General features: G+C 39.2%; 1 protein-coding gene across 1 annotated transcript in view; it reads left to right on the forward strand.

Annotated features, from left to right (window-relative positions):
* TTC23L (tetratricopeptide repeat domain 23 like) overlaps positions 1-26,957 on the forward strand; it is a 60,648-nt gene that overhangs the window by 19,474 nt on the left and 14,217 nt on the right. Inside the window, 3 exon segments of the mRNA XM_060146290.1 lie at positions 8,988-9,165; positions 10,288-10,396; positions 21,805-21,932. Of these exon segments, the coding sequence (XP_060002273.1) occupies positions 8,988-9,165; positions 10,288-10,396; positions 21,805-21,932 (415 nt within the window).

Here is a 26,957-nt window from a genome sequence, read left to right on the forward strand (position 1 = left end):
TTCAGGGGAGGGAGAAACCTTCCAGCTTCAAATAAATTGTAACTATTGCAGAATGCCTTATATAAAATAATTTTATACACACACTTATATTTTTAATTCAACTTGGGAATACAAAGATGGGGGCATGGGGTAAGGGAGAAGAAATATTGATTGTGTACTATATGTTAGGCAATTTTACATATTATTTTAAATCTAATCTTCATAACAACCTTGTAATTTAGGTATTCTTAACCTTCTTTTATTTGGAAGGAAATAAAGACTCCTGGAGTTTGCCCATAAAGCTAGTAACTGAGAAGCAGCTTTGAACTACTCATGTTCTTCTCTTTGTGTCTTGCTAACTCTAGAAGGAGAAACCTAAATGAATGCTATTTTATTATCATTAAAAAATTATATTCCCCATTTGTTTTGGAAATTTGAAAGAACAGACATACATGAAGAAAATAAAAGTCAATTGTAATGTCACCACCCAGACATAACTGCTATGAACATTTCAGTTATTTCTCTCTCTTTCTATATATATATATATATTTAAATATAAATATATGTGTATATACACACATATATAAACACACACATATATACATGTCAGGATTATATGTATATATTTAACATCTTTATTGGAGTATAATTGCCTTACAATGGTGTGTTAGTTTCTGCTTGACAACAAACTGAATCACCTATACATATACATATATCCCCATATCTCCTCCCTCTTGCGTCTTCCTCCCACCCTCCCTATCCCACCCCTCTAGGTGGTCACAAAGCACCGAGCTGATCTCCCTGTGCCATGTGGCTGCTTCCCACCAGCTATCCATTTTTACATTTGGTAGTATATATAAGTCCATGCCACTCTCTCACTTCGTTCCAGCTTACCCGTCCCCCTCCCTGTATCCTCAAGTCCATTCTCTATGTCTGTGTCTTTATTCCTGTCCTCCTCCTAGGTCCTTCAGAACAATTTTTTTTTTGATTCCATATATATGCGTTAATATACGATATTTGTTTTTCTCTTTCTGACTTACTTCACTCTGTATGACAGACTCTAGGTCCATCCACCTCAATACAAATAACTCAATTTCATTTCTTTTTATGGCTGAGTAATATTCCATTGTATATATGTGCCACATCTTCTTTATGCATTCATCTGTTGATGGACACTTAGGTTGCTTCCATGTCCTGGCTATTGTAAATAGAGCTGCAATGAACACTGTGGTACATGACTCTCTTTTTTTTGAAATTTTGATTTTTATTTTATTTTTTTATACAGCAGGCTCTTATTAGTTATTCATTGTATACATGTTAGTGTATATATGTCCATCCCAATCTCCCAATTCATCACACCACCACCACCACCCTGCCACTTTCCCCCTTGGTGTCCATATGTTTGCCCTCTACATCTGTGTCTCAATTTCTGCCCTGCAAACCGATTTATCTGTATCATTGTTCTAGGTTCCATATATATGCGTTAATATACGATATTTGTTTTTCTCTTTCTGGCTTACTTCACTCTGTATGACAGTCTCGAGACCCATCCACGTTTCTACAAATGACCCAATTTCGTTCCTTTTTATGGCTGAGTAATATTCAATTGTATATGTGTACCACATCTTCTTTATCCATTTGTCTGTCGATGGACATTTAGGTTGCTTCTGTGTCCTAGCTATTGTAAATAGTGCTGCAATGAATATTGGGGTGCATGTGTCTTTTTGAATTATGGTTTTCTCTGGGTATATGCCCAGTAGTGGGATTGCTGGGTCATATGGTAATTCTATTTTTAGTTTTTTAAGGAACCTCCATACTGTTCTCCATAGTGGCTGTGTCAAATTTGCATTCCCACCAACAGTGCAAGAGGGTTCCCGTTTCTCCACACCCTCTCCAGCATTTGTTGTTTGTAGATTTTCTAATGATGCCCATTCTGACTGGTGTGAGGTGATACCTCATTGTAGTTTTGATTTGCATTTCTCTAATACTTACTGATGTTGAGCAGCTTTTCATATGCTTCCTGGCCATCTGTATGTCTTCTTTAGAGAAATGTCTATTTAGGTCTTCTGCCCATTTTTGGACTGGGTTGTTTGTTTTTTTTAATATTGAGCTGCATGAGCTGTTTATATATTTTGGAGATTAATCCTCTGTCCGTTGATTCATTTGCAAATATTTTCTCCCATTCAGAGGCTTGTCTTTTTGTCTTGTTTGTAGTTTCCTTTGCTTTGCAAAAGCTTTTAAGTTTCATTAGGTCCCATTTGTTTATTTTTGTTTTTACTTCCATTACTCTAGGAGGTGGATCAAAAAAGATCTTCCTGTGATTTATGTCAAAGAGTGTCCTTCCTATGTTTCCCTCTAAGAGTTTTATAGTGACCTGTCTTACATTTAGGTCTCGAATCCATTTTGAGTTTATTTTTGTGTATGGTATTAGGGAGTGTTCTAATTTCATTCTTTTACATGTAGCTGTCCAGTTTTTTCAGCATCACTTATTGAAGAGACTCTCTTTTCTCCATTGTATATCCTTGCCTCCTTTGTCATACATTAGTTGAACATAGGTGTGTGTGTTTATCTCTGGGCTTTCTATCCTGTTCCATTGATCTATCCTGTTCCACTGTTTTTGTGCCAGTACCATATTGTCTTGATTACTGTAGCTTTGTAGTATAGTCTGAAGTCAGGGAGTCTGATTCCTCCAGCTCTGTTTTTCTTTCTTATGACTGCTTTGGCTATTTGAGGTCTTTTGTGTTTCCATACAAATTGTGAAATTTTTTGTTCTAGTTCTGTGAAAAATGCCATTGATAGTTTGACAGGGATTGCATTGAATCTGGAGATTGCTTTGGGTAGTATAGACAGTTTCACAATGTTGATGCTTCCAATCCAAGAACATGGTATATCTCTCCATCTGTTTGTATCATCTTTAATTTCTATCGTCAGTGTCTTATAGTTTTCTGCCTACAGGTCTTCTGTCTCCTTAGGTAGGTTTATTCCTAGGTATTTCATTCTTTTTGTTGCAATGGTAAATGGGAGTGTTTCCTTAATTTCTCTTTCAGATTTGTCATCATTAGTGTATAGGAATGCAAGAGATTTCGGTGTATTAATTTTGTATCCTGCAACTTTACCAAATTCATTGATTAGCTCTAGTAGTTTTCTGGTAGCATCTTTAGGATTCTCTATGTATGGTGTCATGTCATCTGCAAACAGTGACAGCTTTACTTCTTCTTTTCCAATTTGGATTCCTTTCATTTATCTTCTCTGATTGGTGTGGCTAAAACTTCCAAAACTATGTTGAATAATAGTGGTGAGAATGGACAGCCTTGTTTTGTTCCTGATCTTAGAGGAAATGGTTTCAGCTTTTCAACATAGAGAATGATGTTGGCTCTGAGTTTCTCATATATGGCCTTTATCATGTTGAGGGACGTTCCCTCTATGCCTACTTTCTGGAGGGTTTTTATCATAAATGGGTGTTGAATTTTGTCAAAAGCTTTTTCTGCATCTAATGAGGTGGTCATATGATTTTTCTCCTTCAGTTTGTTAATATGGTTTATCACATTGATTGATTTGCATATATTGAAGAATCCTTGCATTCCTGGGATAAACCCCACTTGATCATGTCGTATGATCCTTTTAATGTGCTGTTGGATTCTGTTTGCTAGTATTTTGTTGAGGATTTTCGCATCTATGTTTGTCAGTGATATTGGCCTGTAGTTTTCTTTCTTTGTGACATCTTTGTCTGGTTTTGGTATCAGGGTGATGGTGGCCTTGTAGAATGAGTTTGGGAGTGTTCTTCCCTCTGCTATAATTTGGAAGAGTTTTAGAAGGATAGGTGTTAGCTTTTCTCTAAATGTTTGATAGAATTCACCTGTGAAGCCATCTGGTCCTGGGTTTTTGTTTGTTGGAAGATTTTTAATCACAGTCTCAATTTCAGTGCTTGTGATTGGTCTGTTTATATTTTCTATTTATTCCTGGTTCAGTCTTGGAAGGTTGTGCTTTTCTAGGAATTTGTCCATTTCTTCCAGGTTGTCCATTTTATTGGCATATAGTTGCTTGTAGTAATCTCTCATGATCCTTTGTATTTCTGCAGTGTCCATGTTACTTCTCCTTTTTCATTTCTAATTCTATTGATTTGAGTCTTCTCCCTTTTTTTCTTGATGAGTCTGGCTAATGGTTTATCAATATTGTTTATCTTCTCAAAGAACCAGCTTTTAGTTTTATTGATCTTTGCTATTGTTTGCTTCATTTCCTTTTCATTTATTTCTGATCTGATCTTTGTGATCTTTCCTTCTGCTAATGTTGGGTTTTTTTTGTTCTTTCTCTGATTGCTCTAAGTATAAGGATGGGTTGTTTATTTGAGATGTTTCTTGTTCTTGAAGTAGGATTGTATTGCTATAAACTTCCCTCTTAGAACTGCTTTTGCTGCATCCCATACATTTTGGGTCGTTGTGTTTTCTTTGTCATTTGTTTCTAGGTATTTTTTGATCTCCTCTTTGGTTTCTTCAGTGATCTCTTGGTTATTAAGTAGTATATTGTTTAGCCTCCATGTGTTTGTATTTTTTACAGATTTTTTTCCTGTAATTGATATCTAGTCTCATAGCATTGTGGTCGGAAAAGATACTTGATATGATTTCAATTTTCTTTAAGTTACCAGGGCTTGATTTGTGACCCAAGATGTGATCTATCCTGGAGAATGTTCAATGAGCACTTGAGAAGAAAGTGTATTCTGTTGTTTTTGGATGGAATGTCCTATAAACATCAATTAAGTCCATCTTGTTTAATATATCATTTAAAGCTTGTGTTTCCTTATTTATTTTCATTTGGATCATCTGTCCATTGGTGAATTTGGGGTGTTAAAGTCTCCTACTATGATTGTGTTACTGTTGATTTCCCCTTTTATGGCTGTTAGCATTTGCCTTATATATTGAGGTGCTCCTATGTTGGGTGCATAAATATTTACAATCGTTATATCTTCTTCTTGGATTGATCCCTTGATCATTATGTAGTGTCCTTCTTTGTCTCTTGTAATAGTCTTTATTTTAAAGTCTATTTTGTCTGATATGAGAATTGCTACTCCAGGTTTCCTTTGATTTCCATTTGCATGGAATATCTTTTTCTATCCCCTCACTTTCAGTCTGCATGTGTCCCTAGGTCTGAAGTGGGTCTCTTGTAGACAGCATATATATGGGTCTTGTTTTTGTATCCATTCAGCCAGTCTGTGTATTTTGGTGGGAGCATTTAATCCATTTACATTGAAGGTAATTATTGATTTGTATGTTCCTATTACCATTTTCTTAATTGTTTAGGGTTTGTTCTTTGTTATTGTAGGTCTTTTCCTTCTCTTGTGTTTCCTGCCTAGGGAAGTTCCTTTAGCATTTGTTGTAAAGCTGGTGTGGTGGTGCTGAATTCTCTTAGCTTTTGCTTGTCTGTAAAGGTTTTAATTTCTCCATCAAATATGAATGAGATCCTTGCTGGGTAGAGTCATCTTGGTTGTAGGTTTTTCCCTTTTATCACTTTAAATATGTCCTGCCACTCCCTTCTGGCTTGCAGAGTTTCTGCTGAAAGATCAGCTGTTAATCTTATGGGGATTCCCTTGTATGTTATTTGTTGTTTTTCCCTTGCTGCTTTTCATATTTTTTCTTTGTGTTTAATTTTTGATAGTTTGATTATCATGTTTCTCCTTGGATTTATCCTGTATGGGACTCTCTGTGCTTCCTGGACTTGATTGACTGTTTCCTTTCCCATATTAGGGAAATTTTCAACTATCATCTCTTCAAATAATTTCTCAGTATCTTTGTTTTTCTCTTCTTCTTCTGGGACCCCTATAATTCGGATGTTGGTGTGTTTAATGTTGTCCCAGAGGTCTCTAAGACTGTCCTCAGTTATTTTCATTCTTTTTTCTTTATTCTGCTCTGCAGTAGTTATTTCCACTATTTTATCTTCCAGGTCACTTATCATTCTTCTGCCTCAGTTATTCTGCTATTGATTCCTTCTAGAGAATATTTAATTTCATTTATTGTGTTGTTCATCATTGTTTGTTTGCTCTTTATTTCTTCTAGGTCCTTGTTAAACGTTTTTTGTATTTTCTCCATTCTATTTTCACGATTTTGCATCATCTTTAGTATCATTGCTCTGAATTATTTTTCAGGTAGACTGTCTATTTCCTCTTCATTTGTTTGGTCTGTTGGGTTTTTCCCTTGCTCCTTCATCTGCTGTGTGTTTCTCTGTCTTCTCATTTTGCTCAACTTATTGTGTTTGGGGTCTGCTTTTTGCAGGCTGCAGGATCGTAGTTCCTGTTGTTTTTGGTGTCTGCCCCCAGTGGCTAAGGTTGGTTCAGTGGGTTGTGTAGGCTTCCTGGTGGAGGGGACTGGTTCCTGTGTTCTCGTGGATGAGGCTGGATCTTGTCTTTCTGTTGGGCAGGACCATGTCCGGTGGTGTGTTTTGGGGTGTCTGTGACCTTATTATGATTTTAGGCAGCCTCTCTGCTAATGGGTGGGGTTGTGTTCCTGTCTTGCTAGTTCTTTGGCATAGGGTGTCCAGCACTGTAGCTTGCTGGTTGTTGAGTGGAGGTGGGTCTTAGCGTTGAGAAGGAGATCTCTGGGAGAGCTTTTGCCATTTGATATTATGTGGAGCCAGGAGGTCTTTGGTGGACCAATGTCCTGAACGTGGCTCTCCCACCTCAGAGGCACAGGCCTGACACCCGGCTGGTGCACCAAGACCCTGTCAGTCACACAGCTCAGAGGAAAAGGGAGAAGAAAAGAAAGAAAAAATAAAATAAAAAGAAAGAAAGTTGTTAAAATAAAAAATTTAAAAAATGTTACAAATAAAAAAAACCTAAAAATAATTTTAAAAAAAGAAGAAAGAAAGAGAGCAACCAAACCAAAAAACAAATCCACCAATTATAACAAGCGCTAAAAACTATACTAAAAAAAAAAACCCCCAAACGGACAGACAGAACCCTAGGACAAATGGTAAAAGCAAAGCTATCCAAACAAAATCACACAAAGAAGCATACCTATACACACTCACAAAAAGGGAAAAAGGAAAAAATATATATATCTACATATAAAAAAAAGAAATGAAGAGAGCAACCAAATCAATAAACATATCTACCAATGATAATAAACTCTAAATAGTAAACTAAGATAAACATAAATGCAGAAACCAGTCAGTCGCATACAGCAAACCCTAAGTCTACAGTTGCTCCCAAAGTCCACTGTGTCAATTTTGGGATGATTCATTGTCTATTCAGGCATTCCACAGATGCAGGGTACATCAAGTTGACTGTGGAGATTTAATCCGCTGCTCCTGAGGCTGCTGGGAGGGATTTCCCTTTCTCTTCTGTGTTCACACAGCTCCCGGGGTTCAGCTTTGGATTTGGACCTGCCTCTGCATGTAGGTCGCCTGAGGGCATCTGTTTCCGCCCAGACAGGTCGGGGTTAAAGGAGCAGCTGATATGGGGGCTCTGGCTCACTCAGGCGGTGGGGAGGGAGGGGTGAGGGAGGGGTACGGATGCGGGGCGAGCCTGTGGCGGCGGCGGCCAGTGTGACATTGCACCAGCCTGAGGCGCGCTGTGTGTTCGTTCTCCCGGGGAAGTTGTCCCTGGATCACGGGAACCTGGCAGTGGCGGGCTGCACAGGCTCCCGGGAGGGGAGGTGTGGATAGTGACCTGTGCTCGAACACAGGCTTCTTGGTGGCGGCAGCAGCAGCCTTAGCGTCTCATGCCCGTCTCGGGTCCGCGCTTTTAGCCGCGGCTCGCGCCCGTCTCTGGACTCATTTAAGCGGCGCTCTGAATCCCTTCTCCTCACGCACCCCAAAACAATGGTCTCTTGCCTCTTTTGGCAGTTCCAGACTTTTTCCTGAACTCCCTTCCAGCTAGCTGTGGCACACTAGCCCCCTTCAGGCTGTGTTCACGCAGCCAACCCAGTTCTCTCCCTGGGATCCGACAGAAGCCCGAGCCTCGGCTCCCAGCCCCCGTCTGCCCCGGCGGGTCAGCAGACAAGCCTCTCGGACTGGTGAGCGCTGGTTGGCACCGGTCCTCTGTGCGATAATCTCTCCGCTTTGCTCTCCGCACCCGCTGTGGCTGCGCTCTCCTCCGTGGCTCCGAAGCTTCCCCACTCCGCCACCCGCAGTCTCCGCCCGCGAAGGGGCTTCTAGTGTGTGGAAACCTTTCCTCCTTCACAGCTCCCTCCCATTGGTGCAGATCCCGTCCCTATTCTTTTGTCTCTGTTTATTCTTTTTTCTTTTGCCCTACCCAGGTACGTGGGGAATTTCTTGTCTTGGGAGGTCTGAGGTCTTCTGCCAGCGTTCAGTAGGTGTTCTGTAGGAGTTGTTCCACATGTAGATGTATTTCTGATGTATTTGTGGGGAGGAAGGTGATCTCCACGTCTTACTCCTCTGCCATCTTGAAGGTCTTACCAGGTTTAAATTTTAAGTATAGTTTTATAACTGTAGTTTGAACTTAGCACATTAAAATTTTTTCTCCACATTAGTCTAGAAAGGAAACAGGATTAGTGTCTGAAGTATCTTGTTGTATGGTGTGCCATGATTTAGCCATCCCCTTTTGGGGGGGGATTTACACTGTTTTCTCTATCCTCTCTCATTTTTAACTGAGGAGGAATAAACTAAACTAAATCAAACAAAGGAAAACCTCTGCTTTGGCCTAAAAGAGAGGCAGCCAGAGGTAATAAAATTTTATTTTGATTTTCGAAAGTGTTTGTTTATGGGTAAATTATCGCCATGTTATGAACTGCCATAAGCCATTTTTTCCCTTTGCTTTTTTATAAAATTAGACTATAGCATGGTATATTAATGGGTTTGATGAATGGTAGTCAGTGGAATCTGGTGGGTAAAATGCAGGTTAGTAGGAGTTTGTTTACAACAAGGCTAGGTTTTGAGCCAGCCACTCACATGATTGGCCTATGAAGACCAAATCGTTTAGTTCTTAGAATCGGTTCCTTGTGCATCTGCAAAGCAAGTGGCCTCTCTGTGACTTTCCATTCTTGTCCCTTTTCTTATAGAGCCTCCTTGGCCAACCGCAGGTTAAACCTAGCTCTGGCATACTTTGAAAAGGCAGTTGACAATGTTATTGCTGCTAAGGGTAATAGGACATCAGATCTGGTTGGTCTTTACGAGGAAATTGCTCAGATCGAGCAGCGGAGGAGGAACCATGACCAGGCCATCCAGTACTTGCAGCAGGTAGGTGGGTTGGCTGAAGCCCCGGCCAGGTGGGCTTGTTTGGCAGGTGGGCTTGTTTGGCCCCAGGCCCAGTTCCCAGGGCCAGGGACGCTTGGGCTTCTCAGAACAGGGGATGGGATTGATTTTCCTCCAGATCCACACAAGAGACCTTCCTCAACTTTAAATGACCTGGACAGAGAACAACGACTCACAGTGGGCCTATCTGCTGTGTGATTTAAGACAGCATTTCCCCTACCAGGCTTCCCTCACCTCTATCTGTACTGGGAAGAGGGAGCTGAGAAAGTCTACTCCAGGGAAAAAAGCCATAGGGGCAACTGAACTTAAGTCTTTAGCAAATGCAAAGGACTTTTTTTTTTTTTGCAGTACGCGGGCCTCTCCCGTTGCGGAGCACAGGCTCCGGACACGCAGGCTCAGCGGCCATGGCTCACGGGCCCAGCCGCTCCGCGGCATGTGGGATCTTCCCGGACCAGGGCACGAACCCGTGTCCCCTGCATTGGCAGGCAGACTCTCAACCACTGTGCCACCAGGGAAGCCCACAAAGGACTTTTTAAATGAAAATTTATGATATTTTGGTGCAATGCCGTCATTTGTCCTTTAAACTAGTCTAGCTGGTTGTATCTCAAAGTTTATGGTTAAACCACCATAAGTGTGTTTTGCTTGTAGGTAAGTAATTTGACAAATGCACAGCCTGTGTGTTCCCTGCGCCACCAGGGAACCCTAGACTTTTTTTTGATACTGAACCTTTGAGAGGCTGAGCTAAAGTTATGACTTTATTTTTGCTATGAAATATAATAAAAGTAATCATAGCTAACATTTACTGAGAATTTACCATGTGAAGGGTACTGTGTCCAGTGTTTTACACGCACCACCTCATTTAATCTTTCCCAAACCCTAATCAATGGAAACTAAATATTCCTTCTACATATGAAGGTAAAATTACTTGCTCAAGGCTCACAGCTAGGAAGTAGCAGAGCTGGGACTCAAACTCATCTCTCGCATAACTCTATGATTATATACATATCAGCTTTCAGTCAACTAACAATTCTATGAGAGCTACTATAAAATCCACAGTGAAACACTATCATTTGGGTACTTACCTTGTCGTGATTTTCTCTATTCCAGGCCTATTCTATCTGTGTTTCTTTGTTCACTGAAGTCAGCCCCCAAGCTGCAGAGGCGAGCACGTTACTAACGAAGGCTTATGCCATGTCTGAAGAGGCCCAACACAGGGGTAAGTAGAAGAGGTGGTTTTGCAGATATTAACATTTCCTGGTCACAGGAGGGAAGCACATTGGCAAATGGGATGGTCTATCTATCAATATGGACAGATTATAAGTAGCTATTCATGTCTGTGATGGAAAGGTAAGACTGGATACCATTTTGTAGGAAATCCTTTATGCATGAATTTAGGCACAATCATATCTCTCCAAATTAGTTGGAACATCAAAACCAGTAAGACTGACGGGCTTCCCTGGTGGCGCAGTGGTTGAGAGTCCGCTTGCCGATGCAGGGGACACGGGTTCGTGCCCCGGTCCGGGAAGATCCCACATGCCGTGGAGCGGCTGGGCCCGTGAGCCATGGCCGCTGAGCCTGCGCGTCCGGAGCCTGTGCTCCGCAACGGGAGAGGCCACAACAGTGAGAGGCCCGCGTACCGCAAAAAAAAAAAAAAAAAACCAGTAAGATCAACTGATTTCCATTTCCTTTATTCCCTTAGAGTCTCAGCAAAACTCACGTGCATAAAGAGTAGAAATCCTACGTGCTATGAATGTGACCTGAGGTGTCTCAGTTAGTGAGGAGATCCAGTGATAAAAGAGAAAAACATTGGCTCCTCTCCTCACCTTCCTCCACTCTCAACCTCCTGGACTCTTCCTCTGGCTTATAAGAGAGAATGTTTGTAGCAGCTAGAATTTTCTTGATTCTAGAGGAAAGCCAAGTCATGAACTCATCCAACAGTAGTCCTTCCTTAGGCAGAGTCATCCTTTTCAAAGTGGGTAGCTTTGGGAGAGACGCAAAGGAACTGGTAAGGGAGGACACTGTCCCATGCTCACCTGGCTTGATCCACTTAATGGACACTAATGTATTCAGTGGTTTATCAGGAGGAGTTTGGGATTTGTAAAGAATGTAACTTAAATATTTTTTAAATGTTGATTTTCTCTGCTTATAAAAGTAATCCATTTTGGTGGACATTATTTTCCAGTCATATATGAGAAAAAGAGAGAGAGAGGAAAAGTGTGTGTGTGTGTGTGTGTGTGTGTGTGTGTGTGAGAGAGAGAGAGAGAGAGAGAGAGAGAGAGAGAGAGAGAGAAGGAGGGAGGATATTATAGGGAAAGTTTTGTGTCCTACTTCTTTCCACTCTTGTATTTCCCCATGTTATTAAATAAACTTTTGATTTTTAGTTTTCAGAAGTTATTTGGATATTTTGAATATTGTTTACTTTAGGATGAATGTTAATTGAAGCTTCTTATTCTGTGTTTTCTAGCTAATCATCTTGCTCATTTAAAAAATGTCCTTGTGTATACTCACAGTATTTGTGCTCCATCTATATATTTGATTTTTTAAAAATTGGTGGGAATGTAAATTGATACAACCACTATGGAGAAGAGTATGGAGGTTCCTTAAAAAACTAAAAATAGAACTACCATATGACCCAGCAATCCCACTACTGGGCATACGCCCTGAGAAAAGCATAATTCAAAAAGAGTCATGTACCACAATGTTCATTGCAGGTCTATTTACAATAGCCAGGGCATGGAACCAACTTACATGTCCATAGACAGATGAATGGATAAAGAAGATGTGGCACATATATGCAGTGGAATATTAGCCATAAAAAGAAATGAAATTGAGTTATTTGTAGTGAGGTGGATGGACCTAGAATCTGTCATACAAAGTGAAGTAAGTCAAAGAGAAAAACAAATACCATATGCTAACACATATATATGGAATCTAAAAAAATTCCATGAATGAATTTTTGGATTCATTCTGATGAACATAGTGTCAGGGCAGGAATAAAGATGTAGACATAGAGAGTGCACTGAAGGACATGGCGGGGAGGGGGAAGCTGGAGCGAAGTGAGAATAGCATCGACACATATACACTACCAAATGTAAAACAGTTAGCTAGTGGGGAGCAGCAGCATAGCACAGGGAGATCAGCTCGGTGCTTTGCTATACCTAGAGAGGTGGGATGGGGAGTGTGGGAGGGAGGCTCAGCGGGGAGGGGATGTGGGGTTGTATGTGTGCATGTGGCTGATTCACTTTGTTGTATGACAGAGACTTACACAGTATTGTGAAGCAATTACACTCCAATAAAGATCTATTACAAAAAATACAAAAAAATTAGTTATGGTTATTAAGAAATTTAATCTATTTGTGAATATGTAAAATTTGTTTTTTTATGAGAAAAAGTTTATGATTATAGAGTTAGGAGATTCCAAGGCCACCTTATTCTTTTCTTGGATACTAATTTTTAACTTTAAGGAAAATCTGGATTGTCACCTCCTAGCATCCACTGAATTCCAGATGGATTAATATTTTTTACATCAAAACTAAAAAATATAAATTAGCCAGAAGAAAGTACAGTACTGGAATGAAGTGTACTGAAGTTAAAAATTGGAGGAAAGAACTCTCTGAGCACAAAAGATATACCAGAAAAGAAGAGATTGATAGGTTTATTTATAAAAAGACCTAAGACTTGTGCCTGTCATGAAATACCATAAATAAAATAAAAAACAAACTCAACCAAGATGAACAGATAACCCAAATAGACCCTAATTATTAAAAAAAAAAAAAAAAAAAAAAGGATTTGTAGTTAACTTTCTGAGAAGGAAATCTCCAAGCCCAGATGATTTCACTGGTTAATTCTACTTAACATTTAAAGAAGAAATAACACCCATCCTGCATAATCTTTTCATAAAATTGAGGAAGAGGGATTACTTCCCAACTCATCTTATGAGGCCAGCATCACCCTGATAACAAAATCAGGCAAAGACACTGGAAGAAAAGACAAAAGAAAAACAAAAAAACCAACTATAGACCAATACCTTTCATGCACATAGATGTAAAAAATCCTCAACAAAATATATAGCAATATATAAAAAAATAATAATACACCATGATCAAGTGAGGTTTTTTCCTTGAGAATGTCAGGCTGGTTCAGTATTCAAACCTGAATCTTGCCAATTGATGCAGAAAAAGCATGTGACGGAATTTAACATCCTTTCATGATGGAAGGGGAACTTCCTCAATCTGACAAAAGGCCTGTACAAAAAACCTACAGCTAACATCATGTTTAACGGTAAGAGGGAATGCTTTCCTCTTAAGATTAAGAACAAGGGGAAGATGTTCACTCGCTACTCTTACTCAACATAGTACTGGAAGTCTTAGCCAGTGTAATAGGCAAGAAAAAGACATACAGCTTAGAAGAAATAAAATGGTCTCTATTTGTAGATAACATGACTGGCCAAGGAATCTAGAATTCCGGGGAATCTACAAATCTTCTAGATCTAGTAAGTGAGTTTAAGCTTCGCAAGGTCATAGGGTACAAGATCAACACACAAAAACCAGTCATATTTCTATATTAGCAAGGTACAACTGGAAACCAAAATTTTTAAAGATATCATTTACAATGGTCCCCTCCTCCCAAGTGAAACACTTAGGTATAAATCTAACAAAATATATACAGGATCTATGTCCTGAAAACTACAAAATCCTGACCAAAGAGGTCAGAGATGACCTAAATAAATGGAGACACACTGTGTTCTTGGATTGGAAGACTCAATATAGTAAAGAGGTCAGTTCTTCCCAAATCAGTCAATGGATTTAATGCAATTATGATCAAAATCCCAGCAGCAATTTTTGTAAATATAGACAAGCCGACTCTAAAATTTATATGGAAAAGCAAAGAAACCAAGAAGCTAAAGCCATTTTTAAAAATAGTACAGTTGGAGAGAATCACACCACTTGATTTTAAGACTTCCTCTAAAGCAACAATTAGCAAGAGTGGTATTGGTGAAGAGATAGACAGAAATCAGAATCATTGGAACACAAGGAGAGTCTAGAAATAGACTTAATTAATTAATGGCCAATTAATTTTTGACAAAGGTGCAAAAGCAATTCAATGTGTAAATGATAGTCTTTTCAGCAGATAGTATTGGAACAATTGGTATCCACACACCAAAAAACCCCCCAAAACACTCTCATATTGTACATAAACATTAATTCAAAATGAATCATTGTCCTAAATGTAAGAGCTAAAATTTACATTTACTTTACAATAATCAAGAAATAATATAAAACAGCAAAGATGCCAATTTTCTTCTATCAAATTGTCAACATTTTAAAAAGGGTAACATTTGTGATTGATGAGAACAATTTGATTACAAACTCCCTGAAGGGCAATTTGGCAGGATGTCACACATCTTACAGCTATATATATTTTAAAACTGTAATGAGATCAAGCTTTCACCCATCCTATGTGAAAATTTTAAAAATTTGAAAATATCTAGCTTTTGCCAGACAGTGGGTAAACAGGTCTGCTCATTCATAGCTGGTGGGAGTGATAGTGTAAACTGATATGAAATTGGGGGACCAATTTGATATGTCTAGTAAAATTGAAAAGGAAACATGTATAAGGATGTTCACTGTGGCAGTATTTGTAATTGTGAAAAATTAGAAACAACCTTATCAATAAATGAAAGGAAAATTTGGTATATTAACTAGATAGAATTTTGTAATGTTTAAAAGGGCTAGATTTGGGGAGTTCCTGCTGGCCTAGTGGTTAGGATTCCAGGCTTTACTGCCATGGCCCGGGTTCAATCCCTGGTCAGGGAGCTGAGATCTTGCAAGCCACACAGCGTGGCTAAAATAAAATAAAAGGACCAGACTTTTTAAATAAAGAGAAGGTTAATTTTAAAAAACAGCATTAAGGAAAAAATAACTTGCATTTTTAGGACACAGAAAATACTACTGTTTATAGTTACATATATGTAAACATGAAAAATGAACTGCAGAGTAAGTAGAACTGCATCAAAGTGTACATCAAAATGTAAACAGAGGCAGAGACTTCTGGCTGTGGCTTTGTAAAGAGGTCTGTATACACTCTCAACATACACAGCAAACGTACACACACAGACACAAACTAAATAAAATGATCAAAAACACCCATTTCAGGGCACTGGAAATAGATAAGCGACAAACAGATTGCAAATCATTCTCAAAAAACTGTTAGAGCTTTAGATAAAGAGAGAGTCTTTCTGGCATCTTGCGTGGGGCTACTCCTATCCATCCACTGCCCCAGCTTAGTCCTTGAGAATAGCAATTTTATCAGCATGGAACTAGCCAAGAGCACCAGCAGCTTTGCTGGCAGAGGAGGCTGCTGACTCAGTTTAGAGCAAGGGGCAAAAACCTACAGATTTATCAGATAATAGTGGCCAACTTAGTAGGAAATGAATTGGGGATCGCGTGATATTTGTTAGCCTGAATTTGCTGTAGTGGTTGGTGTCAGTCTCAGGCCAGTCATAAATTTTAACCAGAGGAACCTTGAAATGAGAGAGCCATAGAAAGGCTAGATGAGCTTCCCAACATCCCTGGCCGACTGGGAAACCACATACACATGCAGGGGACACTGGAGAGTCCAGCAGAAAGTCACAAGCAAAGGAGACTTGAAATGTGGCAGAGCTTTAAATGTACCCCCCAGTCTACATACAGGTCACTCAACAGAGGATGAAAGACATAGAGTCTGGAGGCATTTGAGCGCAACCTCTTCCCAAGTCAGTGGGTCAACACGAAGCTATGCAGACACAGGGGTCACCCCCAGGAATCCAGACTAAACGTTAAAATAAGTGTTAAAGCCTGAGCAAAGACTTTCAGTTTCTGGTCCAGTATGTAGGAACTTGGAAATGGTCTCTCCATCCTAACAACAAGAAAAAAGCTGAACAGACTGAAAAATCAGTAACTCTTCTTAGATCTGTCAGAGAAGTGAGGCCACAGGGCAGACTGATGCCCCTGAAATTGGAGACACGGGTGAATACAGGTAATCACAATTTACCAGAACAGATACCCATCTTCACAGGAACCAGTACTGGGGTAGGAAAACCTGAACTGTAGGTGATGAATTTATGGAAGCTCAGTGTGCACAAGTCTGAGAGTTAAAACTTCTAAGGGTACTCAGTCACAGGGGAGCCCCTACACTTTAGTGTTTTACCTCCAGGAACTTGACCAGGTTCTCAAAGTGAATACTGGAGAAAAATCCCCCCTTGCTTGCAGCAGGGAGAGGGGGAAAGTCACCATTTAAAAATATACCAGAACATTCTGCCTAACAAGGCCTATCCTCAGGAGAAACTCTTTTTTACCAGACCCTAACGGGTTTTTTTCAGAGCCTAACCAGCCTGAGAAAATGGAAGTATCCAGCTCCAGCCTCCTCCATCCTGTCCCACCTGAGGAAGAGGGCGACTGAAGAGCACCTGTGTTCACAGTGCAGAGGTGTAGGCCCACCAAAAGACTGAGAACTCGTCATAGGATTATACAACATTGCCCTTCGCCCAGCACCTTACTACCACATTACTAAAGACCTATTTAGAGCAGTTCCTTTTACCCAATACATCATGCCCAGCTACCAAGAAAAAACTACAGGGCATACTAAAAGGCAAAGACCACAATTTGAAGAGACAGGGCAGGCAAGCATCAGAGCCATACTCAGATATGGCAGGGATGCTGGAATTATCAGACTGGGAATTTAAAACAACTATGTGTTATCCAAGGGCAGGAGATGGATTTCCCAGCTCAAGAAAACAGAGAGAGAACTCACCCTTCCTCTGCCTTTTTTGGGGTTGTTGTTGTTCTGTCTAGGCCCTCAATGGATTGGGTGATGTCAATGCATATTGGTGAGGGTGGATCTTCTTTACTCAGTCTACTGATTCAGATGCTAATGTCTCCGGGAGACACCCTCACAGACACACTCAGAAATAATGTTTTACCAGCTGTTTGGGCATCTGTTAGCCCAGTCAAGTTGACACAAAAGTAACCATCGCAAATACACTCCTTGTCAACTTGATACCTGTATGCATCTCCTTAAACATAATCTCCAAATAAAGACAATAACAAGGTCGTAATTCCACCTGACATGATACAACTATCCTGGGTACAACTGAAAACGCACAAATCCCTTCCCCCAGAAGAGGAGGTAAAGACCTTCAAGGATGTTTACTCATCTTCTGGTATCCCATAACCTGAAAGCTATGCTGTAAAATTAATGGTCCTTAAATGCTGATATAAAGTTAATACATCTTATGTAACATGATGAAATAAACTAGCAAAGAAAGCAAAGATATTTGCTTAATATACACACACACACACACACACACACAAACATATTTATAAAATAAGGAGGAAATGCTCATTACAATTATAGTCCTCATTTCTGTAACTGGTTATGTGGTCTTAGCTGGTATTTATAACTACCCTTTTCTGCTACCCATTCTATTTTCCTCTTGTTTTATTAGCACCTCAGCTGGTAATGGTTCTTTACCTGGTGGGGTGGTCCAAACCTTCATTCCTGAACTAATCTGGCCTGGATAGGGATGTTGTAGTTTTCCATTGACCTTAATCACAGGACATAGTAATACTAAGAGAAGCCCTAAGGGATCTCCTGTATTCCAGACATACTCTTCTTTACCTCCATTGTGGAATACTACTCCAGTTCTTCTTAGTGGTCAGGATCAATCACCCCAGTCAGCACAGTAACTCCTTTCCTTGTCTGTTGACTCAAAAGGCATGAGGAACCCCAAATGGCCAGGTAGCAGTCTTAACTTCCAGTTCAATGGAATCATTGTTGTATCTCCTGGTGGAAGCACTCCTCCCTCTGGAACTAAGACCTCTAGGCCAGCAGAGCATAAAGTTATGGGAACAGGAAGAAAAATTTTGCTAGTGGGTCACTAGGGGTTATAGTGGCACTACTCGTAGTTCCACCCCTTGATCCCTAGACCTGTGAATCCTGGCTACTGGAGAAACAGTACCATATACTGGATGCTGATTCAGAGAATATACAGCGTTCTGGAGAAGCTTGACCCAGCCTTGCAAAGTATTGCCACCTAGCTGACACTGTAACTGAGTCTTCAAAAGGCATTCCACTGTTCCATGAAGACAGCTACTTTAGGATGGTGGGTAACCATCCTAAAGTGGTGAATTCCATGAGCCTGGGCCCACTGCCACACTTTGCTGTGAAGTGAGCTCCTTGGTCTGAAGCAGTATTGTGTGGAATACCATGATGGTGAATAAGGTATCCTATAAGTCCACAGATGGTGGTTTTGGCAGAAGCGTTGCATGCAGGAAATACAAATCTGCATCCAGTGTAGATACCTGCAGGGGCAGGACAAAACACTGCCCCTTCCATGATGGAAGTAGTCCAATGTAACCAACCTGCTACTAGGTAGATAGCTGATCACCTGGGGAATGCTGCCATACTGGGAGCTCAGTGTTGGTCTCTGTGCTGGCAGATTGGACACTCAACAGTGGCCATAACCAGGCGGGCCTTGGTGAGTGGGAGTCCAAGTTGTTGAGCCCACTCCTGGTACCAAAATCTGTGTTAGAGTTCTCCAGAAAAACATAACCAACAGTATATATAGAGAGAGATATAAAAGAGGAGCTTTGGGCTTCCCTGGTGGCGCAGTGGTTGAGAGTCCGCCTGCCAATGCAGGGGACACGGGTTTGTGCCCCAGTCCGGGAAGATCCCACATGCCACGGAGTGGCTGGGCCCGTGAGCCATGGCCACTGAGCCTGCGCGTCCGGAGCCTGTGCTCCGCAACGGGAGAGGCCACAACAGTGAGAGGCCCGCGTACCGCAAAAAAAAAAAAAAAAAGAGAAGAGCTTTATTATAGAAATTGGCTCATATGTGGTTATGGAGAATGAGAAGTACCACAATCTGCCGTCTGCAAGCTGAAGAACCAGGAATGCTGGTGGTGTAATTTAGTCTGAGTCTGAAGGCCTGAGAACCAGGGGAGCTGATGGTGTAAATCTCAGTCTGAGGCCAAAGGCCTGAGAACTGGGGGACGTGGGGGCCACTGACGTAAGTCTTGGCGCCCAAAGGGCAGGAGTAGATGGATTTCTCAGCTCAAGAAAAGAAAGAGACAAATCGCTTTTCCTTTGCCCTTTTTTGATTCTATTCAGACCCTTAATGGATTGGATAATTCCTGCCTATGTTAGTAAGGGTAGATCTTCTTTACTCAGTATACTAATTTGAATGCTAATATCTTCCAGAAATATCTTCACAGACACACCAGAAATTATTCTTTACCAGCCTATCTGGGATCCCTTAGCGCAGTCAGGTTGACACACAAAATTAACCATTGTAAGTACATATTTGGGGGCAGGGTTATATTGGAAATCTCCGTATTTTTCGCTCAATTTTGCTGTGAATGTAAAACTGCTCTAAAAAGTCTATTAATCAAAAAAAAAAAAAAAAAAAACACCCAGAAACAAACGCACACAAAAATAACACCAGAGCAAAGACATTAGCCTCCAAGCTCCATGGGGGAGACAGATTCTGTAGTTTAAAAACAAAACAAAACAAAATCCCATAAAGATGTATCAGAATCTGTGATTGCTTCTATATATTATCTAAAATGTACAGTTGTCAGCAAAAAAGGGACAATACAAGGAGGCAGGAACCTGTGACTCAGAAAAATTGACTCTAGGGAATTCCCTGGTGGCGGTCCAGTGGTTAGGACCCGTGCTTTCACTGCTGAGGGCCTGGGTTCAATCCCTGGTCAGGGAACTAAGATCCTGCAAGCCTAGCAGCACAGCCAAAAAAACTAAAGAAATAAAAATAAAGAAAAGAAAAGAAAAAGAAAAAGAGGTTGACTGTAAGTGGGCTGGATGTTGGATTTAGCAAAAGCTTCAAAGCAGCTATCACAAATATGTTCAAAGAATTAAAGGAAACTGTTCAAAGAATTAAAAGAAAATATTATGAAAATCACTTAGTAAATAGGAAATCTCAATAGAGAAATATAAACTACTTTTAAAAATCAGCTAAAATGGAAATTCTAGAATTTTAAAATATAGTAACTGAATGAAAAATGTGTTAATGATCACATCAGATTTGAGATGGCAGAAAAGATAGAGATAGCTCAAAAGTAGGTCACTAGAGATGATCCAATCCAAAGAACAGAGATAGGAGATATTGAAGAGAAATGAACAGAGCATAAGAGGTCTGTGGTCATTACTCACGTAATGAGAGCTGCAATAGGAGAGGAGAAAGAATGAGGCAGAGAAGCATCTAAAGAAATAATGGCCCCAGAGTTCCCAAATTTGATAAAAATGTTATCCACAGATTCAGAAGTCTCAGTGCCAAGTAAGGTAAGCACAAAGAAAACCATAATTAGACACAAAGTCAAATTGCTGAATGACAAAGAGAAAATCTTAAAAGCAGCAGTGGAAAAACAACTCTGTACAGGGCAACAACAATAGGATTAATGGTTGATTTTTCATCAGATAAATGAAGGCTAGAAGGCAGTGGAATAATATGTTCAAAATACTGCAATAGAATTCAACCAAGAATTGTACATCCAGCAGAACTATCCTTCAAAGATGAAGGTGAGATAAAGATATTTCCTGATTAACAGAAACAGGATTTGTTGGTAGCAGTCTTGCCCTGAAAGAAATACTAAAGGAAGCCATTAGGCTGAAAGAAAATGACAGCAGATGGTAACTCAAATCCACAGAAAGGAATGGAATTGGAACTAATAAGTATGCGGATAAACATAGTAGACTGTATACACATGCACAAATATTCACCAACTTGTGAATGTATAAATAAAATGTGATATATCCATATGATAGAAAACTACTCATCAATAAAAAGGAGTAAAACTAATTCATGCAACAACGTGGATGAACCTCAAAAACAGTATGCTACATGAAAGAATCCAGCCTGAAAAGACTATATATTGTGTGATCACATCATGTATCATGATTACGTAACTATATAAATTTACTAAAACCTTATCAGACTGTATAATTACAATGGGTGAATGTGTGGTATACAAATTATACCTTAATACAGTGGTTAAAAAAAAATGTTAGTGCCTGTTCCTGAGTGATGTGTATGGAGATAATGTTCATTTTCTTTTTGCTTCTCTGCATTTTCTAGATTGATTACATAAACATCTATTATGTTTGGAATAAAAGACAACATGAGCAGTAAATTTTTAAACAATAAAAGCTGTATATTTAAAGTTCTTTGAAAATCAAAACTCACCCTCTCTCTCCACACACACATACACTGAACAGAAACCCCAGTAAGCAGTAATCGTCATCAGATTTTAATTTAGCTAAAAACATAGTCTTGCGTTGTACTTGGGAGTTTAATATGATGGTTACTTTAGGTCTCAGGATAAGACAGTTCAGACATAAGCTTTCTTTTCCTACAGAAAATCCACGCATTTCATCAAGAGAATAAAATCAGAACATCATCTGATATGCCATCAAGTTATATCTCAGACTTTTTGAGGCTTTTATGAGTGCTGGAAAGAGGACAGGCATGGGCTTTAAGCATGCAGTTGTCTAATTAATTTAGCTGAAGCTGAAATTAGACACTTGTAAAGGCTAGCCTATTGCCTTAAATAATTGTTTCCCTTTTTTGCAGATGCTGTTGAGATATATTTTATAAAAAGCATCACTGCATATCAAACAACATCGGGCCCAGAGGATTATGAAACACTGAAGACCATTGAAGAATTTTGCAAATGGCTTGTTCAAAATGGGGAAAAACAGGTAAATGTTATCAACTAATAAATGTAATTGCTAGATTGTTTATTAGATTGGGACAGCCTTTTTCATCTCATAATTCAGAAACTGGAGCTCAGAGAAGGCTCAGGAAAAGCCAGCAATAAAAATAGGGCTGGTGCAGCTTGCAATATTAGTAAAGAAAAAGAAGTATTTTTCTTGTATCTTGAAACAAGAGGTCCTTCAAATCCTGGACACATAGAATCTCTGGTCCTGTAAATTTAATATTTTAAGTCAAAATTGGCTTTTATCTTTGGATATAGCTGATAGTTTCTTTTTATTTTTACATCTTTATTGGAGTATAACTGCTTTACAATGGTGTGTTAGTTTCTGCTTTATAACAAAGTGAATCAGTTATACATATACATATGTTCCCATATCTCTTCCCTCCTGCGTCTCCCTCCCTCCCACCCTCCCTATCCCACCCCTCCAGGCGGTCACAAAGCACTGAGCTGATCTCCTTGTGCTATGCGGCTGCTTCCCACTAGCTATCTACCTTACGTTTGGTAGTGTATATATGTCCATGTCTCTCTCTCGCTTTGTCACAGCTTACCCTTCCCCCTCCCCATATCCTCAAGTCCATTCTCTAGTAGGTCTGTGTCTTTATTCCTGTCTTACCCCTAGGTTCTTCATGACATTTTTTTTCCTTAAATTCCATATATATGTGTTAGCATATGGTATTTGTCTTTCTCTTTCTGACTTACTTCACTCTGTATGACAGACTCTAGGTCCAGCCACCTCAATACAAATAACTCAATTTCATTTCTTTTTATGGCTGAGTAATATTCCATTGTATATATGTGCCACATCTTCTTTATCCATTCATCTGATGATGGACACTTAGGTTGTTTCCATCTCGGGGCTATTGTAAATAGAGCTGCAATGAACATTTTGGTACATGACTCTTTTTGAATTATGGTTTTCTCAGGGTATATGCCCAGTAGTGGGATTGCTGGGTCATATGGTAGGTCTATTTGTAGTTTTTTAAGGAACCTCCATACCGTTCTCCATAGTGGCTGTACCAATTCATTTTTCTCTTGATATATTATTTCCTTCTCAGTTTTCGGTCTTGAATTCTTTATTAATCAAACTTTTGTTTTCACATTAAAAAAACAGTTAGAGAAAATGCTTTTGATTGCTGACTTTTTACTTAGAAGTCCCATGAGTCTAAACTGTTACTCCAAAACTCAAAAACTTTATGTACTGAGTTCAGCATGAAGGCAGTGAAGACCTTTATTCGTCATGAGATCCCATGTGACTTTGACCTGACCAAGCCAACTTTATTCTTCCTCAGGCATGTGAGAAACAGGTGTGGATCTGACATGGTTTTGTTGGCCATGTGAAAACCAGTTTAAGAGTAAGTTTCTAGACACTTAATAAGTAAGAATTTTTTTTCAAGGAATGAAGAAAAAGCTTTTTTTATTCCACATTTGAACTTTTTTTTTTTTTTTTTTGCGGTACGTGGGCCTCTCACTGTTGTGGCCTCTCCCGTTGCGGAGCACAGGCTCCGGGTGCACAGGCTCAGCGGCCATGGCTCATGGGCCCAGCCGCTCCGTGGCATGTGGGATCTTCCCGGACCAGGGCACGAACCCGTGTCCCTTGCATCGGCAGGTGGACTCTCAACCACTGCACCACCAGGGAAGCCCGACATTTGAACATTTTTGTAAATGATGACATTTTCTTTAGTTCTATTTTAATTGCCACTTGTAGAGGCAAAAAACCTTGTGGTGGTTTGTGACTTTTTTTTTTTTTTTACAGTGGCTGCAATATTTTCTGTTGGTTCCAAAGATTAATGTAAAGCCACAGATTGACCTAATATTTTAATTTAGTTTCCAAGAAAGTACTTGGCCAGAATCTCATAGCTTATCCTTGTTATGTTCTGATACAGTGAACATCTTGGCTCTGTGATAAGACACCAGTACCAATGCCTGACAGCTGTCTGCTTCTAACCGAGTGTACCAAGCTCCTAGACAGAGATGCAGAAGTGTCTTGAGTGCCAGGTGGCTCTGAATCTAAACCACAAGCAGGACTGTGGACAGGTCACCTTTACTACTAAGAAACACGCTCCATGAGGACAAGGGTTTTGTCTGTTTTGTTCACTGCAATGTCCCTAGTGCCTGAAACAGTAACTGGCACATAGTAGGTACTCAATAACTATTGAGTTACTTTGCTGAATTTTATAACACATTTCCTGTGGGATAATTCCATTTTAAAAGGAGCTTTTTCTCCCAACCTCAAGCCTGAGATGAGATTCTCAGCCTGTTCTAGAGGACCATAACAGAAACTCAGATGATTTGGGAATTGTGTTCCCATGAAATATAACATTTTTTTTTCAAACAGAGATTTAATCTGCCACTGATAAAAAATAAACAGGATCCATTGGCCAGAACTGCCATCTTCCAGTAATTCCTTAAAACGGTGAACACAAAGGGAAAGAGGAGAGGCATCCACTATATGTTCTCTAGGCCTTTTAGAAAACATGGAGTTATTTCTTTGGCCATATCCTTGGGGATCTACAGGAAAGGTGATCTTGTATACAGTAAGGGAATGGGCATTGTTCAAAAAGGAATGCCCAGAAATGTTACCGTGGCAAAATTGGAAAGGTCTACAGTGTTACCCAGCTTGCCGTTGGCATTGTTATAAACAAACAAGTTAAGGGTAATCCTCTTGCCAAGAGGATTAATGTACATATTGAGCATATTAAGCACTCTAAGGGCCGAGATAAATTCCTGAAATGCATGAAAGATCAGAAAAAGAAGGAAGCCAAAGAGAAAGTTACACGGGTTCAACTGAAGAGCCAGCCTGCTCTACCCAGAGAAGCACACTTTGTGAGCACCAGGAGCCTGAGCTACTGGAATCAATCCCAATGAATAGCTAGACTAAATAAGAACAACAGAGAGAAGACTCAAATAAATAAAATCAGAAATGAAAAAAGAAACATTACAACTGATGCCACAGAAATTAAAAGGATTATAAGAGACTACTATGAACCATTACATTCCAACAACTTGGATAACCTAGAAGAAATGGGTAAATTCCTAGAAACCTACAACCTGCTAAGACTGAACCATGAAGAAATAGAAAATCTGAATAGAACTTTAACTAGTAAGGAGATCAAATGTGCCAATAAGAAAAGCCCAAGAGTAAATGGCTTCACTGGTGAATTCTATGAAACATTTAAAGAAAAATTAACTCCAATCCTCCTCAAACTCTTCCCAAAAAAATTGAAGAGGAAGGAATTCTTCCAAACTCATTTCATGAGGCCAGCATTACCTCGATACCAAAGCTAGGAAAAGACTACAAGAAAAGAAAACTACAGAACAATATGCTTGATGAATATAGATGCAAACATTTCAACAAAATACTAGCAAACTGAATTCACCAGCATATTATAATGACCACACACCATGACCAAGTGGAATTTATCCCTAGGATGCAAGAATGGTTCAACACATGAAATACAATCAATGTGATACACTACATTATCAGAATGAAGGATAAAAATCACATGATCATTGCAAGAATACAGAAAAAATATTTGACAAAATTCAACATCTTTTTATGATAAAAGCATTCAACAAACTAGGAATAACAAAGGTCATATATGAAAAGCTCACAGGTAACATCATACTCAGTGATGAAAAATTGAAAGCATTTTTTTCTAAGATCAATAACAGGACAAGAATGCCTACTCTTGCCCACTTCTATTCAATACAGTCCTGGAAGTACTAGCCAGAGCAATTAGGCCAGCAAAAGAAATAAAAGTCATCTAAATTGGAAAGAAAAAAGTGAATTATTTCTATTTGCGGATTATATGATCTTATATTCTTATATGTAGAAAACCCTAAAGATTTCACACACACACACACACACACACACACACACACACACACACGAAGTGTTAGAACTAATAAACAAATTGCAGGATATAAAAAAATTTCAGGATACAAAATCAACATACAAAAATCCGCTGCGTTTCTACACACCAACAATGAACAATCTGAAAAAGAAATTAAGAAAACACTCCCATCTACAAAAGTATCAAAAAGAATAAAATACTTAGGAATAAACTTAACCCAGGAGGTGAAAGACTTGTACACTGAAAAAATAGGAAAATCTACTTATATGCATGTTTTCCTATTCTGAAAAAAGCAAAGATAATATAGAGCCTTGAGACTCCTAAATTATTGTCAATGTTTCCTGGAAAGCAACAACTGACATCCTTTTTATGTTTGTTCTGACATGCCACATATGAGGATGTTGATTACATATTCAACCCAGTTCCAAAGAAATGTTCTATTTATAAATGTCAACATAGTTAACACAGGCAGAGGGTGATGTACCGTTCTTGAGGATGCCACAGCAATAACTGTACCTCTTCACTCTCTCTAAAGAAAGCACATTGGGAAATCCAATGAGTACAAGCATTGTTGTTCTATAAACAACTTCCAGTGTATACTTAGTTTTTCTCTAAATCATATGCGGTATAGTAAGTAGTTAAGAGTGAGAGTTGAGCTGAAAGACAACTGGCCTGGACTTTAAAAAAAAAAAAAAAGCCAGTATTATGAAAGGGCAGAACTGCTACAGATTAAAGAAGACTAAAGGATTGTGAAAACTAAATGCAGTATGTGATTCTTCATTGGATATTAGATTTTGAAAGTTATAAAGAACATTATTGGACAATTGGGAAATTTGAATACAGAGCATATATTAATATTATATCAATGTAAAAAATTTTGAGAGTAAAAATGTAATGTAGTTATGTAGGAAAATGTTCTTGTTCTAAAAATATACATGCTTAAGTATTTAGGGGTAAAGTATCTTAAGTACAACTTATTTTCCACAAAAGTATATATGTGTATGTATTTATGTATGTATATAAAAATGTTATCTATTACATATACATATAATTTTTTAAAGAGAAAGCAAATGTGGCAAAATGATAGCCAATTGGTGAATCTAGATTAAAATATTATGTGTATTCATTCTACTATTCTTTCAGTTTTTCTGAAG

This window comes from Lagenorhynchus albirostris, chromosome 3 (assembly GCF_949774975.1).
Source record: "Lagenorhynchus albirostris chromosome 3, mLagAlb1.1, whole genome shotgun sequence".
Taxonomy (NCBI): domain Eukaryota; kingdom Metazoa; phylum Chordata; class Mammalia; order Artiodactyla; family Delphinidae; genus Lagenorhynchus; species Lagenorhynchus albirostris.